The sequence below is a fragment of the Nilaparvata lugens genome, chromosome 5 (assembly GCF_014356525.2).
Source record: "Nilaparvata lugens isolate BPH chromosome 5, ASM1435652v1, whole genome shotgun sequence".
Classification (NCBI taxonomy): domain Eukaryota; kingdom Metazoa; phylum Arthropoda; class Insecta; order Hemiptera; family Delphacidae; genus Nilaparvata; species Nilaparvata lugens.
In genome coordinates, this window is record NC_052508.1 from 59,361,695 (window position 1) to 59,378,980 (window position 17,286).

The window sequence follows — 17,286 nt, forward strand, 5'->3', positions numbered from 1 at the left end:
ACTGTCAGGATTCCTCATGAATAATAGCAATGCTTCCTGTGCAACAAATGCTGACAGTTTGAAGCTGGAATGTGTTCAGCCTCGACACAATAATGTGTGACCTTCACTCACAGACTACACACAGTAACACAATTGAACATTCGGTGTGCAATGATGGAAATGGGAACAGTGAGTGAATTAAATTAAGTCAGGAAAAGGAAATGGACTTGGTCACATGGATCATTCTATTACGTTTGTTTTTCGCTGTTGCAGTCTGTGGCTTAGAACAACTATACTTTGTATTCTGTATTTGAATTTTTATTTTCCTGACGAAGTCCTTGGAAATTGACATATTTATTGATTTCATCTTAATACAATTATATTCTATTTTGTCCTTTAGAACTGCAGTTTCATGGGAAATTCTTGACTTATCATTCTTTGTGAATGCAGAGCAAGCTCTCAGGAACACAGAAAGAGACCAATAAAGTTCACTTATTTATATCAGTCTAAAAATAATTATTATTACCTCACTTTTCAAGAATCTCCTGATTTTTCAATCCTCTGTAAGGTAAATACACACAGCATTTTCCATGTATAAATTCTTTCTATTCAGATAAAATATTGTTCAACTACATTCACATTATAGGGTATGGACATGCAGTTAATGTAAATTCAGTTTTTCATTCATTGTGACACCTGTGTAGGCTATACTATTGCACATTGTGCTCTTATACGATTGTAAGATAATTCTATTCTTCAACTTATAACAATCCTATAAGATTGTTTCATTCCATGCTATGAGCTATTAGCTATCTCCGCAATCCAATTCGAATAAGGAAATATTCATTTTGACCTGCAAGAGTGCATGAATCACTGCACACCTGCTGTTTCGGAACCGACTGGCGTCAGAAATAACATTCCAATTTTCGACTGTACTGCCGAAAACATCCGGCGAAACGTAATGCTCGTGGTTGGTATCAAACATCGTTTAGTGTACTACCATTACTCTTAATTGATAATATGATACGAAATCTACACCTTTACTAGAAAAGAGACCAAGCAACATTGATTAGGCTAGTATTTCACCAGCACTACAGGTTGGGACACCAGTGTCCTTACATGTCTCTGAGAACAAGAAATGCTAGTGGGACACCTTTAGTCACTGGTGTCCGAGAATCATCGCAAGCATTGAATCGAGCTACTGCTATTACACAAAGACACATCTGATGTCCCAGATTTGTGTCTTAGCGTAATATGGGCTTAAAATTGGGTGTCCAGATCATTTTCTTAGAAGACTGGGTAAGTTTCCATCTACACCTCTCAAATCCCCCCCTCCTCCCTGAATTTCACACCTTCTTGTAAATTGTGTTAATTCATGAATGGGCCTATAACTTTAAACGTATTGAAAATTGTTTCTGGGACACGGGACTTTGTGTAAGAAACCGGGACAATCCCGGTTTTCCGGGACGTCTAAAAGGAAGTGAACTATCACCTAGTTGATGAATGATGTGCGAGATTCCACAGTAGTCTATTAGGTAGGAAGCAATGCTCCGAATCACACTCACACCGTGGTTGGGGCGACTTCTAATAACAGCTATTATACGCGAGAGGGATGGTGGAGAAAGAAAGTGGTGGGGGTAACCCGATGGCTGCGAGTGGTGGGGGCAGCACAACTTCGGCGGGGTCCTCTCCTCTCCTCAGTCGCGCTCTGACCGCGGAACAGTGAGTTTGTAAGTGAGGTTACGTTGGTCGTCGGAACTACGTGTTTTGTGCGATGTTTAGCGCTTGATGCATCGGCGCGCGATGAGGTTGTTTGTATTTGTGGTGGTGTGTTGTTTGGGGGTGCAGGCCGAGAGCTATCTGAAGATGTTCTCGGGCCAACACAACAACGCTGACCCCTGCTACGACGAGGACCGTCCCCGCAAGTGTATCCCCGACTTTGTGAACGCGGCGTTCGGATCCCCGGTTGAGGCGTCCTCCGTTTGCGGTGCAGGGCCCAGACCCTCGCACTACTGCGACCTGCCCGATGGCCCGTGCTCCATTTGTGACGACTCGTCCCCCCGACACCGGTTCCCGCCCGCTCATCTCACCGATCTCAACAATCCGAACAACGTGACTTGCTGGCGCTCGGAGCCGGTCGCCACCCCCGCTAGTCCGTCTGCGCCGCCCGATAATGTCACCCTGTCGCTGAGCTTGGGCAAGAAGTATGAGTTGACCTATGTGAGTTTGCAGTTTTGTCCGCGCGCCGCCAAGCCTGACTCGATTGCCGTCTACAAGAGCATGGACTATGGCAAGACTTGGCAGCCCTTCCAGTTCTACAGCAGCCAGTGTCGCAAGGTAATTATATCCTGTTATTTACTTATTAGATTTTAGCTACAAGGCGGTAGAAGGATGAGGGGATTATCAGATAGTTACAGAACTCTTTGAAGTCAGCTCTGGCTATTTGCTTATGAAAAGCCGTTTTTCGCATGAGTAAATCTGATAATATTTGATTATATTAAACGTTCATTGTGCCTGCAGTAACTTGCGGAATTCCAAAGTATTTATTTAGTCCAATGACTAAAGTAAAGTGTCCACTGAGTAATAATTCATTGAATTTGAAAAGATGAGAAAACTCAGCCCTGAACGACAAAAATTCAAACAAAACTTGATGAAATTTTAATTTTTCGATATGTGTGTCTACTGAGTTTAATTCATCAAGTTTGATAAAGAGGAGAAAACTGAGCACTGAGTGACAAAAATTTTAACACCGTGGTTCTAGACATGTTGACTGATTAAAAACTGAAATTTCATTAAAAATCATTACAAGATTAAAATCAGAAAGATTCGATTTTCTCACATAAGGAACCAGGTTGGATTTGAAGACTATCGCCACATACAATTCCCATTCAGCCCATTTGTGAAAAAATCTCATTCAGCTCATAATATGTAATGATTGTAAATCTAGCCTTGATAAGAATTGAGAAAAATATGATGCTCCAACTTGTAATACAAGTAAGAGTAGAATCTTCAGAGTAGAATCAAAGTGAGAAGACCAGCAGGCTATAGGAGAACATGAATGCTAAAAATGTAAACGAATGTTACGGTAAGAAATCAGGTGAACTATATCTAGAGCAGCCATCTCTGAAGTTCAGATAGATTTGACCCTTGATGATTGCGAATCTTCATTATATTATCAATGCAGGAAGAAGATGGAGAATAGTTGAGTGTGAAATTTAACCCCTCCAATCCAGAGCCTTATCATTCTAAACTAAAAATATTCATTTTATATATTTTTTGTACTGATAGTCTAATTGGGATCAAATTCTCAGAATTGGATTATAGTATTTAGACCATGTTACTGTCTATCAAAATTTTAAATATCCAGTTTGTAGTCTTAGAAAAATTGACTGTAATTCTTTGAAGTGAGCCTTGGCTTATGCTTGGGTAATATGAGATGAGTGATAATTGATTATTTATTAGTGATTGACTCATTTATTCACATCCCAGGTCTACAAAAACCTATTGCATTTCTATACAAACAATAATGCGATCGATGATGATGATAAGAGATTTGTGGTGTTAAAAAATTAGTGGAGCTGATCGCGAGATGCTAGTACGGAGAATAAGTCACTTTTAATCTAATCCGAGCGTTTAGGTAGGATACTAATCACTGGCTAACTCCCTTACAGTTTATTTAATCTTCATAGAATATCCATGAAGTTCAAGCTATATCATGTACGTCTATGAGATTCACTTAAAACCGTCAGCCTCCCTTATTAAAATCAACATTGACCTTAACTTGACTTAAATTTTACTGAGATTGGAGAGAAACAATCATCTGTATTCAGTTCTGACTGTTTTGTCAAGATACAAATAGATACGATTTATTGTTTGGGAAAGTTGCTATTTTGACTAATCGCTACGCAGCCGAACGCGGGCGGATACGCACAAACAAAAACCCACCTTTACGTGTTTTTATCATCTTACGATAACGCATCCAGTAACCTCTCCAGAAGATTGTTGGGGAGAAACAGAGAATCTTTCGCTATTCTCTCGCAATAATCTCCCTATATGATACACTTGGGACTCAGTATGTGATTCAATAACTTCATATTATATAGGGGATCAGAAGTTGGCTGGAAAATCAACTTACGCGATCTCTGGTGGCAAAAGTTACCTATTGAAAGCTCTCATATTCTCCATGGAAGCGCTAGTGTTCAAGATTATGACAAATTTAATACAAATTAATCAAAATTGAGATTTTTTGTACATTAGAATGTGGGCGCTCAGCCTGTCATCTGATCTACCCACCACTTCCAACATGAATGCGCTAGCGTTCCAACTTCTGGTCCCCTATAGTATATATTATATTACAGATGGAATTAAATAGAGAATGCATCTATTCAAAAGCTAATTAATATATAATTATTAATATATTACATTACATTATATAGGCAGAACATCCAAAAGTATCTCTCTGCCGATAGAAGCCATATGAATAAACAATAAAATATTTTACAGTGAGATTCACTTATAACAGTGAGTATTTTCTATGAATATCACCAATGCTTCTCATCCATCCAGTGATGGAAATTATTTGGGGTTAAACTCACTGTAGGTTTTTCTGAAATTGGAGTAAAGCGATGGCAATTGTTTTGGTGTTTTCAATTGGATTATTTGAATGAGAGGCTGTTGTTTGCAAGGGTGATGATACGGGTGACACTCTCCTATCAACCTGGATAATTTATTTAAGCATTACTACCAAGCAAATAGATTTTTTCTAAGCAAACTATATTTTTGCATTGTATAGGAGGATGATTGAAGAAATAATACAACTGAACAGAATAAAATGAAGTAATAAATCGTGATCGTCGAATTCCTGCTAGTAGTTACTTCGTATTTTTATTCTACACATTCCATATTTTAATCCTCCTTCTCTCTATTCTCCTCCTCCTCCTCCTCCTCCTCCTCCTCTCCTCCTCCTCCTCCTCCTCCTCCTCCTCCTCCTCCCCCTCCTCCTCCTCCTCCTTCTCCTCCTCCTTCTCCTCCTCATTCTTCTTTTCGTTCTTCTCCTTCTTCTCTTCCTTTCCTCCTTCCTCTCCTACTTCTCCTTTTTCTCCTTGTTCTCGTTCTTCTTCTTTTCTCCTTTTTCTCCTTCTTCTCCTTGTTCTCCTTCTCCGTCTCGTTCTTCTTCTCCTTGTTCTCCTCCTTCTCGTTTTTCCCGTTTTTCTACTGTTTTCTTTCCTTATCCTCCTTCTCCTCTTTTTCCCTCTTCTCCTTCCTCTCCTCGAGAGCATAAACCCCACTAAATGTGTGCTGGTCAAATTCGATAACAAAAATAAAATATTTCAGATGAAAACTGCTGCGTCAAGTGTCATGTTTATATTACATTAACAGAGTTGGCAATTTCTCCTCGAATGACGAGGAGCAGCTCTTTAATCAGATTATCAAAACCGGAAAATTCTGTTAGAATCCAATAAAAACGTTGACACTCAACATCGTCTGCGAAATAAATATTTTTCTCTCTCATATAATATTACAATCGTGAATATTTATAGACCAGTGGTACTCCAAGAATGGGATTGAAACCAGAATACCGTACTGAATTGAGAAATAAAGTTTTTAAATAAGTTATCTATTGACATTATTTGTATTAGTGATACACATTTTGACTATTTTGACTAGCATTGTAGGCAATGCTCTTGCCCTCAATGTATCTTTCCTAAACTTCGAAACGATAAAGTCAGATTCAAGTAATAAAGTCAGAACCAGATAACATTAGCTCACTACTCTCCTTGTCAGTCGTTGGACAAAGCAGATAGGTCTATCCTTCTCTACCCTCGCACTGTTGCCAAATCGTTTCTTGACTATAAAGAATCATAATGAACTACCAAATATTTTATCACAATAATTATAAAAAACTACGAGATTAAATCATACACTTTTTCAACGAATAAAACATAATATCTGAGATAGAGTTAATCATTCTTCTTCTTCTTCTCCTGAGCCTATGTCCCATTCTCTTGGGGTCGGCCCTCCTAATCCTTTTCCGCCATTCCGGGCGTTGTTGAGTCAGTTCAGGCTCTAAATCCGTCGTCCTCATATCCTTGGAAATGGTACCCATCCAGGTTGGCGGCGGTCTACCAGGGCGTCTCCTAGGCTGTTCAATTTCCATGACGAGTCTGGTCATGTGATCCTCACCGCGTCTCATAACGTGCCCGTACCAGCGCAAGCGATTTTCCCTCAGCTTATCAGTTATATTAGCAACTTTAAATGTTCCTCTTACATATTCAGTCCTAACTTTGTCTTAATAGATAGAGTTAATCATTATCAACAATAATTGATAGTTCCAAGTATCAACTAGAATTATAAATTATTACTATTACATCAATTGAACCGGAATAACCTCAACCACATCCTCTTCTATAGAAGATATTGGAAAAGAGAATCGTCAATCATGTTGCACTATTTATTCCACTAACTTTGAAACATGAAAATTTTAAAATTCGTGAAAAAGGGAATTCTAATTTGTGCCATTACCTATCAACCCAAATATTGAAATCACAAAATAATCAGATGTGAATCAGTCTACAAGACTTCAACCCAATTACAAGCCAATTTCAATAACAGTTTTACTCCTCTTCATATCAAATCTTAGAATAAATAAATATAAAATAGAATAAATAACCGTTCTTGGATATAGTTTATCAACGTTAGTAGACAGTCTACTAACTTTGATAGTTTATCTGAACTAGCTATTCTGAGTTAGCTGGTGTAAACCGAAAATAGCATATCACTAGTTACTGAAATTTCCTTCCCCCTGTCAATCTGAATAATGAAAAACGGAAAATTGACTTTTGCGGCTCTTCCTATGAGTTTGAAGATTATATAAAAATCTGAATCCTTCACTAGAAATAGAAACTCTAGAAACTCTATTCTCATTAGTTTCTATTCAATTGAATGGAGCATAGTTTCCACCATCATAGGACCATAGTTCATAGTTGACTTGAGTGGAGCATATTTATTCCACTTTCTCGAGAATCTGCTGGTTTACTATGTGGCCTGAGATGTATCTTAAAGCAGAGTATTTCCAATGAATTCCTGCTTAACTGTTAAAAAATAAATCGGTTGTTAGAGCATCATACATTCCAACTCTGCCAATAAGTGAATACTCCCATAAGAGCCAATGGCAGAGCAGAACAGAGATTCATTGTGAAACATGGCTTTAGTGGTGTACTCTTATTTGGAATCAACATAGAACAAGCCAGGTGTGGTAGGACAAGGACTATGCAAATTGAGGGTTTAAACAGTTTAAAGGGTGTGAAGCCATTGGAACTGAAGGGCTGATAGGTAAAGCTATACCTGATTCAAACCATTGGAATATTGTAACCACTTCAAACCCAAACACAACATAGTACAGTCATATCTTCAGACGTGCTTGGTATAAAATATTGTAATATAGGTACTCTACTCTTTTTCACATTTTATCTGGTATTTTTTACTACACGTTTCAACTTTTATGCCACTTCATGTACATTCATACCAGTAATAAGATATTACTTACAGTATCCTTTTCTCTATGGTCACACTTTTTTCATGGCTAAAATCCATATTAATTAAAACAATATGAACGTTCCAACTCAGAACCTCATGTCGTGTCAAGCCCTAATATATTAATGATCTGGTTTTGCAGATCATGATTCAAAAACATATATAATACTATAAAACTATACTGGAATTATAATACGGTACTTCATCAAATCTCATTTCTTCCCATTTTATTTCAAATTATAATTATTTGCAATAGAACCGGCTTCCAGTGTCTAAGAATCCATATAATCAGCTCATTCGAAATAGTAATTAACACTGCATTATTCTACTTATTAAGGTGCGTACAGATATACGCGCCGCGAACATGAGCAATTCACTTTTAATCAGCTGACTATATCTGTATTTTTACAGGAAAGGTAAGATACAGTTATAAAAAGCTTGACATCAGCTGATTAAAAGTGAATTGCTCATGTTCGCGGCGCGTATATCTGTACGCACCTTTACATACGGAGATCCTCATTTGTACTCAGTTGTTCTCATGGTGGACACTCTTCAACATACATCAGTATCCTTATCATCCATATCCCAGTCTCCCCTGGTTGAATTCTGGTAACGCTACAATCATAGGTCTACGTTCACCTGGAAGCAAGTATTGCATCACAGCCACATATAAGAAATGGCTGTGTCCAAGGGAGAATAAGAAATTGCATAGAAGGTTGATTCCTTCATTCAACTTGTCAACCCAATTTAAAAGCAATCGAAAACCAGTGGAAAGTCTGCGATAGGTGGAAATGCAGTGAGTTGTGCATTGCACATCACAAACCCACCTTACATTGTAGTCAACTTATTGGGTATGACATTCATCAGAGGTGGCAGTGATTGCATGAAAAGCAGTACTCAATGAATTTTAGCCTACTTGTTTCTGCTCAAACGCTTTAATCTCAGTTTAAACGAAGGTAGGAGGTACGAAGGTTTAAACTTGGATTTGACATATTGTAATGAAAGCGATCTTAAATCCTCATGTGAATTCTTTAAATGTGACACATTGTAATGAAAGCGATCTTAAATCCTCATGTGAATCCTTTAAATGTGACACATTGTAATGAATGTTGTCAAATTTTCTTGTAATCGAAGCTTTAAATGGTCTATATGACCCTAAACCATATTGCTTTCATCTTGTTGCAGGTTTACGGCCGCCCAAACCGCGCCACCATCACCAAGGCCAACGAGCAAGAGGCTCTTTGCACCGACTCGCACCGGTTCGCCGCCGGAGAGCCCCCGTCCATGTCCCGCGTGGCATTCAGCACCCTGGAAGGCCGGCCCAGTGCCCCGGACTTCGACAACAGTCCCGTGCTCCAGGACTGGGTCACAGCCACCGACATCCGCGTCGTCTTCAACCGGCTGCACTTTGACGAACCAAAAGAGTATGTGAGGAACAACCCGGCTCCACAGCCGTCCTCCCCCCGTGAAAAAGAGAACACAACAGACGAGGAGGAGGATCAGTTCGTGGCGAGCGTTCTGTCCGCCGATGGACCCGACAACAGTTTGGATAATGCTCCCAGAATGCAGACAACTACAACCCAGTCGCCTGTGACGGCGCCCGCTCCCATCACCTACCACTACGCCGTGTCGGATCTGTCCGTGGGAGGCCGGTGCAAGTGCAACGGACATGCTTCCCGGTGCCTGCCGGCCGGGCCCGGTGCACAGTTGGTGTGTGACTGCAAGCACAACACTGCCGGACGCGATTGTGAACGCTGCAAGCCGTTCCACTTTGACAGGCCCTGGGGACGAGCCACGGCACGGGATGCTAACGAATGCAAAGGTTAGTGATCAGTGTATTATTGCATTTTGATAGTGAGTTGAATCTGGAATCATAGAAGAAGCAGTGCAAGACACAAAGACAGTAAGTTCATTGTCATGTTATTGGATGATTTGGCGGAATTTGAACTGTTGTCAGCGTCACCTATTGGGCCGATTGTATTAAAACTAGAATCTAGTGACTAGCAACTAGTCACTTGTTCTAGCTATACAATACGATCATACAATAATAATAATAAAATAAATAAAGCCTTTATTTTTGTCCAAAACACACATAAGTTATATTACTGAAGTACTTCAAAATACTTTTGAAATCAATTTCCTTTAAAACAATCAATAGTCTTTTTTATGTTTTGTTTTGGAAACTAAGCCCGTCACCGAGCATAGGCCTCCCCCAGGTTGATCCATCTCTGTCGATCTCTGGTTGCTACCATCCAGTTGATTCCTGCTATTCCGACGATGTCATCCTTCCATCTCACTCTTGGTCGGCCGACGTTCCTCTTCCTCCACGATGGCTCCCATTCAGTCACTTTCTTCGTCCATGTTCCGTCTTGTAGTCGCGAAACGTGTCCTGCCCATTTCCACTTCAGTCTTCTTATAGTTACAATGACGTCTTCCAACTTGATTTTGCTCTTGATGGTTGAAGTGCGAATTCTAGCATTCGCTTCAAAATTGCTTAAAACTAGAAATTGTTAGCTTATTCCGTCTGACTACCTCCTGATAGATACTATGTTTCTGAACGGCTAGACTTGAAGCGTCACTTGCATGAAGACACAGAACCATAGCTTATGGACAACCAGTTTGAATGTATAGAATAAAGCGGCACAGCATACCCTTTCTTATGATTTATCTACTTGCCAATGATGTTTTATGGTTTATTGTATATATTCAGATTTTGAACGAGGATAGTGAATTCGTGTAAGACACAAGGATTTGGCAATAAATTATTAAGTCTGTGATCAATCGACGTCAAATTTTGATTACAAATTCTTGATACCATTCTATATAGATCAAGATCGCCAATGGAATTGATTCACTTCATCGTTCTCATCTAAGATTACAAGATATACTCAGAATGCATATGAAAAATAGCGATATTTCATTACAAATCACGTGTGTGATCAGATTTCAATGTTTTGTTGACATCGATTCAATTTTGAATGATCAGCTCACAAAAATGGAAATCTGCCACAAAATCATGAATGAACACATTCAAGGTCCTTTCGACACTCTTCTCAACTTTTAATTCATAACGACACCAAGCCAGGTGTCTCGATTCTCATATCACATGTATCGATTACTTCCATGTAAATCTCACTGATTATGTAGCTCTTCTCAACGTTGAAACTAAATGCCTTAAATATCCTGAACAACTCTTTAATATAATATGACAAATTGTGGACCTTTACCTACAGTATGTAGGCTATTTATAGGACGGACCCTATGTTATGCTATATTACAGTATAAGTATACATAGTATGGTAGTATATAAACAGCGCATTGGTGAGATTCACTTGATACTTCCCTCATTCCTCCTAAAAAGTCAATTAATCCCATTCAAGCAATGCTGACAATATAAAGTAAATCTCACTATAGTACAGCACCCTCAAAAGTTAGTGCGAATTTGATACCCGAACATGTACGGACATCCCTGCTTTAAGTTGTCTTCTTCCTGGCGTCAAGTAAAAATAAATTGCTTGATGTGTGATTTTGGATTGGTTGGGACAGTCAATGGATCGGGTTGCATCATTCAAGGGTTTTGCGTGTTCATTTTTAACATGTACCGTGTCTTCAATCACGCTATTTCCCACCAACGTTGTACAGTAAAAAAGTGGAATAGGAATATGGTATATAACACATAAGGATCTACATAACACACTATGTATAGAATAGAATGGTTCTATCATAACAGACGACAATAATGTTGAGACTGACATAAAAGCAAAACTAGCTGCCGCAAACAGATGCTATTATGCTCTGACTCAATATTTGAGATCCAAAACCCTGTCCAGGAGAGTGAAAATACAAATAATATATGAGACAGTCATAAAGCCAATTGTTTTGTATGGAGCAGAGACATGAGTTTTGAAAATTAAGGATGAGGATCTATTAAATATTTGGGAGCGAAAGGTTTTGAAAAATATATTATTTGGCCCTGTATATGTTAATGATGAAAGGCGAATACGATCAAATCAAGAGCTGCGTGATCTGTACCAGAAATGTCAAATTGTTGACGAGATCAAACTGAGGCGTTTGAGTTGGCTGGGACACGTTGAGAGGATGAGTGACTCAAGAATTGTAAAAAAAGGTCTTCAGGAACAACCCAGGAGGGAGAAAGCTGAGAGGACGTCCGAGAAAGCGTTGGCTGGAAGATGTGGAGGACGACATTAGGAAGCTGGGTGTCAGGGGATGGAGAAGTAAGGCTGCCGATAGAGACGAATGGAGAGGTTTTTTGAAGGAGGTCAAGGCTCTGAATGAGCTGTAGCGCCAATGAGTAATAAAATAGAATGCCTTTTTATTAAATTTGTTGACGTGCCGAAGTTTGAACAATAATGTCCACTCTACCACTTAATACAACTACGAAGGGAACAAACTAGAACTTATGTATGAGATAAAAAAATGATAGTAATGTAGAATTGATAAACAGAAAAGCAATAGAGAATAAATTCTATGTGAACCTCTTCGAAGAGAAGGCTCTTTAAGATCAAGAATCTTGAAGACCTCCTTCAAGAGTGGAGCCTTCTTTGAGAGAAATTCAGGAGATGAAAAGAAAATTCGTTTCATCCAAGTATTACTGTTTGGAATTAACTTTCCAAACAGTCAATCCTGGCATTCCTTATGTATAACAATTATTATGCGTTCCATCCAACTAATGCTGAAACTTCGAAGTAAATCCCACTAAAGCTACACTTTAGATACTCAGATAATAGCTTTGAATGATACTCTTGAGCTCCTATAATATAGTTCTTAGTATAGTTTCAATATAACAAATTTAAATTTTTGTCAACAAGAAAAAATTAGTAACTAAAAAAATCTTGTTGAACGAAAAGATAGTATTAATAGTTTACCTGATAGTTTGGATATTACACTGGATTAATGTGCCATAATTCATAGCATAGTTTCTCAATCCAAAGTATACCCCGGATAGAACAGATATCATTCAATAATCAGAGTTAGAAATTATTCATGCGTAATGAGCAGATATTATGTCTACGTCTATTAGGTCATTGATCGATAAATTTATTAATAAATTAATGCGTTTCACTTTGGAGAACAATACCCCAGATAAATGGAAACAAGGTCAAAGACTACTCATGAACCGTTTGCAAAACTGCTTACTATACTACTATTACTACATTATATACTATTTTACTATAACTCCCACAATTCTATTGTACTACTACTACTACTACTACTTCCAAGTATTATTATTAATTTGTCTACTATCAATTGTATTCTCACACAATATGACCTCTCTACTTGTAAGAGTAATGGAAATTAAGAGTAATAGAAAAATATTCTAAAATCGTTTTTAATTATTAGCTCGTACTTTCTCGGCTAACTTGATTATTATAAGTGTACGATCTACTATTACTTGATCTTCTATCGTACCCACTTTTTCCTCCACTTACCACTCATCCTTCTTATCTCCTATCTTATTTACTCACTTAATCAATAATTACTGTACTCACTTTATGCTAATCGATGTAATATTGCTTGAATAGCTCAGGTATTCCTTATTTACTCCTAATAATATATACTACCCATGCTATACTTGAGCGGTTTAATACAAGAAGAGGAGGACGGCAAGCCATTGCCGCCAGTGCTTTTCATAACGTTGTTCTCCATCAATTTCCATTCTAGATACAGGTGCTCGGTAAATTGACACTGCAGACAAATAGACAAATTGACATCGCAGATATAGATGGTATTGGATGAATGGATATTGGCGGGAAATTTGTAATGAAGAGCCAGTAGTTTGATATCTTTACTTTCCCGTCTAACAATCGCTCAACTAACTTACTTAATCACCCTACTTACTAACTCTAATTTTTAGGAACTTGGTTTTACTCCATTTACTCCAGTTCCAAATATTTTGAAGTTGGCAAAACTTTTAAAACTTGGCTTCAAGATTTCAAAATACTTGGAAAACTCACAAACCGAACAATTTGCTTTTTGGGATCTTTCAAATAACTGAGTCACAGTCGTAAATCAATCTTTTTCACACTCATCATCATATTTCGCCACACGCTTCCCGTATTGGCATCTCTCAACTGACAAGTTGGTGATATATTGCAGTGAGATAGCTAGTGTACATTCACTTCAATCTGTCAGTATTCCTCATCAATACGATCCTATTTGACCAATGCAGATAGGTTGATAAATCTGACTATAGAAATAATGATTTACTATGAACGTGCATCACTATCATGCATTATTAATGGTGTGGAAGCTATTCAGCATTAATTATTCAGAAGAAACGGAAAAGTATTTCCGAAATAACCGGTCTTGATTCTTGATGACCGTGTTTATTGATGTGTTGGGTGGTCTATCGGTTAAGCCTCTATTTTGGGTCAACTACTATAGAAATATTTGTTTTTCCGATAACGTGTTCACCATGGAATATGAATGAGAATGAGGTAACTATCAAGTCTACGATGAAGTTTGTATTGATTCATAAGATTTTCATGAGGATTATCTTTCATTTTCAGCAGAACTTGTCACGAAGAGGTCCAATTCTCATCGCTCCTCAAATCAAAGCAAATTAGAGAAACGTTTAATCGAAATACAAAGTAATCTGTCATCCCACACTCGGGGCTTTGGTGGAACACTATCGTGCTGAGCTAAATAACATTATTTGTAACACGATTTTATCGGCACGCTATACGGGGCTGAAAACTATCAATCAGCTGTGTAATAAACACGGTTAGGGGTAGCTCTCAGTTAAGGGTGGCTTGCATGACTGTTGTAAACAGATACTTCTCACTTCATAATGCCAGCATTCCTCACATCGCATAGCATTATGCTTACAATTCAACCAATGCTGACAGTCTAAAATGAATCTCACTATATAGCTGTCAGAGTGGTAGGGTTTCAGAGTGACACCCCCAAATTATACCTTCAAAGTGACACAGGGTAGAACTTGTCGAGAGTTTAGTTTTCCAATTTATTTGGATACTCATCCCACTAGATTGCAGCAAACTTCAATTATCCTGCAATGGTAGTTGTGGAAAAGGCTTCATAGAATACAATGGAATTATTCCGATATTCTCATGAGAAATAATAATGTATGTTAAATAAACGTTGAGAAATGAACACCTTTATGAATGATATATTTTTTCGAGATCAAAGAAATGTTCTGCATTTTTTGTGTAATAGAATAATATATGTGACGGGTAGGTACCCATACTGGATAAAACTACTTCAAATTGTTTCAACGTCTGGAAAAAAATGATAAACTAGTTTTGGTTGTCACACACCATCAAAACCTCACTGAAACTCACTAAATAATAATAACTATTAGGCATTTTATCATTTATAATTTATTACCAATCCTCAGTAAACCCAGTTAACAAGTTAGTTTTTGATAAATACTATTTAACAGAATTATTGTTTTTTTTTTTTTAGTTTTTACTCTTTCTTGATATTCAATCACCAATCTCACTTGCCTTAATCTCTATTATACTAATAATAATATCAAGTGACCTGGCTGGCTCAGGTCTGGTGTCATAGTTTTCAGATCGCAACTGATCAATTTCGGAGTCTCCGACATGACCTAACGACTGCTTTTTAGGCAGCCGGGACTGACGATTTAACGTGCCCCATATAGTGTATACTATATAGTCTCTATATACTAGAAACTATTCATTCCAAGAATAATCTAGATAATCGTTCGTGATTGGAAAGGAAATGAAACAGAAAATACCATTCCTGAGGAGGAAGAATAACTAGAGAAAGTAAACCTCTAAAGAACTGAAACGAACGACTATACCATATTATGCATAAATTTGAAATGAAATCAAGGAAAGTGATGATAAAAAGTGAAGCAATCTCTTGCGGAGAGAAAAGACCAAGTGATAAAGAATCCAGCATCTGTTGCTTTTGGCTGGCAACTAATTGTTTATTCCACTAATTTGTAGCAGCTATCATAAAAACGCTCCAAAGAAGAGTACCCGTTCACGGCTATAAAATAGCAAGATGCCACCATTAACAGACACAATTAGGAATATTATTGTCAGATTCACTTTAATCTTTCAGCATTCCCTATTAGTAGTACCAGCGCTTCCCATTCTACCAATTCTGACAGTATAAAATGAATCTCACGACAGGAATTACAGTGTGATTCACTTGGCAGGATGTCAGCATTGGTTAGAAGGTGAGCCTTGGTGTTATCATTGGAGAATACTGACAGTTCAAAGTGGATATCCACTATGTCAATGTGTTTTCAAACAGTCAGCATTGTTCAAATTTAAGATCTGGTTTTGTTTATAAGAAATTCTGACAGTTTTAAGTGAATCTCACTATAGCTGCACATCTTTTCAACAAGGCATAAAATACGAGCCATTAAACACGTATTATCGATGGAGTGAGATTGACTTTGAATTGTCACCATTGGTTTTAAGGAAAGCGCTGGTGTTATCTATGATAAATTCTGACGATTCAAAGTGAATTTCACTGAAGGTGTGAAGCGTTTAATAGTCCCACTATAACGGGAATTGATTTTTTCTCTATATTGGGCTGTGTTAATGGTTACTAATTGATTGTGATTTAGGACTAATTTGAACGTGTGGTTCAGTGAGCCACTTAGTTTCGAAAGTAGCTTGGAAATAGGTCCAGTGGGGTTTGTGATAGCGTATGTTTGATTAATAAGAGGACTTCAAACTGTCACAACCACTAATTTATTTGTAAAATTGTAAACTTCAAATTCAGGGAACGACACTACAACTGAACAATGAAGAACTCTATGGCCCGGTTGCACAAAAGCAGGTTGAATTTTAAATTTTAATCTTGGTTAACCACTAATTTATTCAAAACATTTATTCGAGAAATCATAAACTCTAATTAGAACGACACTACAACTGAACAATGAAGAACTCTATGACCCGGTTGCACAAAAGCAGGTTGAATTTTAACCGTGATCATATTTCACGAGAGCCAATCAGAGAAGGTTTTTTTTCGAAAAAAGGCTTCTGTGATTGGTTCTCATGCAATTAATCACGATTAAATTTCAACCGGTTTTTGTGCAACCAGGACTACGCACTCCCTCCGTAAACAAAGCCATAGTGCATGACAGGTTGTTGATGGTGACGTCAGCACAGGTAGGGCTCCTACACCAATAAAAACATTAGCTGATATAGATCACATGAAATCAACAAATTTTTATTGGTGTAGGAACCCTACCTGCGCTGACGTCACCAGAATGCTCTATGGCTTTGTTTACGGAGGTAGTGGACTATGTCACAGATGTTCAAGTCATTTCCATGTTTCAGTGTTTATATGATCTATATTCTTGAATATCCCTTTCCAAGAATGCACGGTTATCTGTCGAACTCCGCCGAGCTTTGTTAGTTGAAGCACAATTTTACATTATTGTAATAAGTACATGATTACAATATCACATTGCATTTCAAATTGTGCAAATTTGCAAATTGTATTTCATCTCCATACAGTTCAGTAATCCTCCAGATCATAACTATGAGAAATTAAGCTAATTAAAAATACTTGATAAGAAAGCGCAAAGAATATTTAGCTAAATTATCAAATATTGTGAATTATTAGTCTCATAATGCCTGAATATATTGTAATCTACAAATAAGAAGTGATCTAATCTTATCCCTGCATTACAATCTAAAACAATAATCACCCACTTCTTCAAATTCAATGTGGATCCTCCCATTCATTAAATCCATTCATGGACTCATAATAATTATAGAATCTCCTCCCACTAACAGGTGA

General features: G+C 37.7%; 1 protein-coding gene across 1 annotated transcript; it reads left to right on the plus strand.

Annotated features, from left to right (window-relative positions):
* Positions 1-1,671: 1,671 nt before the first annotated feature.
* LOC111051579 (netrin-1-like) lies at positions 1,672-9,339 on the plus strand. Its single transcript, XM_039428923.1, has 2 exons — positions 1,672-2,316; positions 8,698-9,339. Exons 1-2 carry the CDS (start codon positions 1,768-1,770, stop codon positions 9,337-9,339), a joined length of 1,191 nt encoding a protein of 396 aa, XP_039284857.1. The 5' UTR covers positions 1,672-1,767.
* The last annotated feature ends 7,947 nt before the right edge of the window (positions 9,340-17,286 follow it).

What these genes read in the sequence shown, in the direction of transcription:
- LOC111051579 (XM_039428923.1), top strand. Translation starts at nt 1,768, where the DNA reads ATGCATCGGCGCGCGATGAGGTTGTTTGTATTTGTGGTGGTGTGTTGT. An exon ending in ACAGCAGCCAGTGTCGCAAG is followed by an intron (nt 2,317 to 8,697) that starts GTAATTATATCC and finishes ATCTTGTTGCAG; the next exon opens with GTTTACGGCCGCCCAAACCG.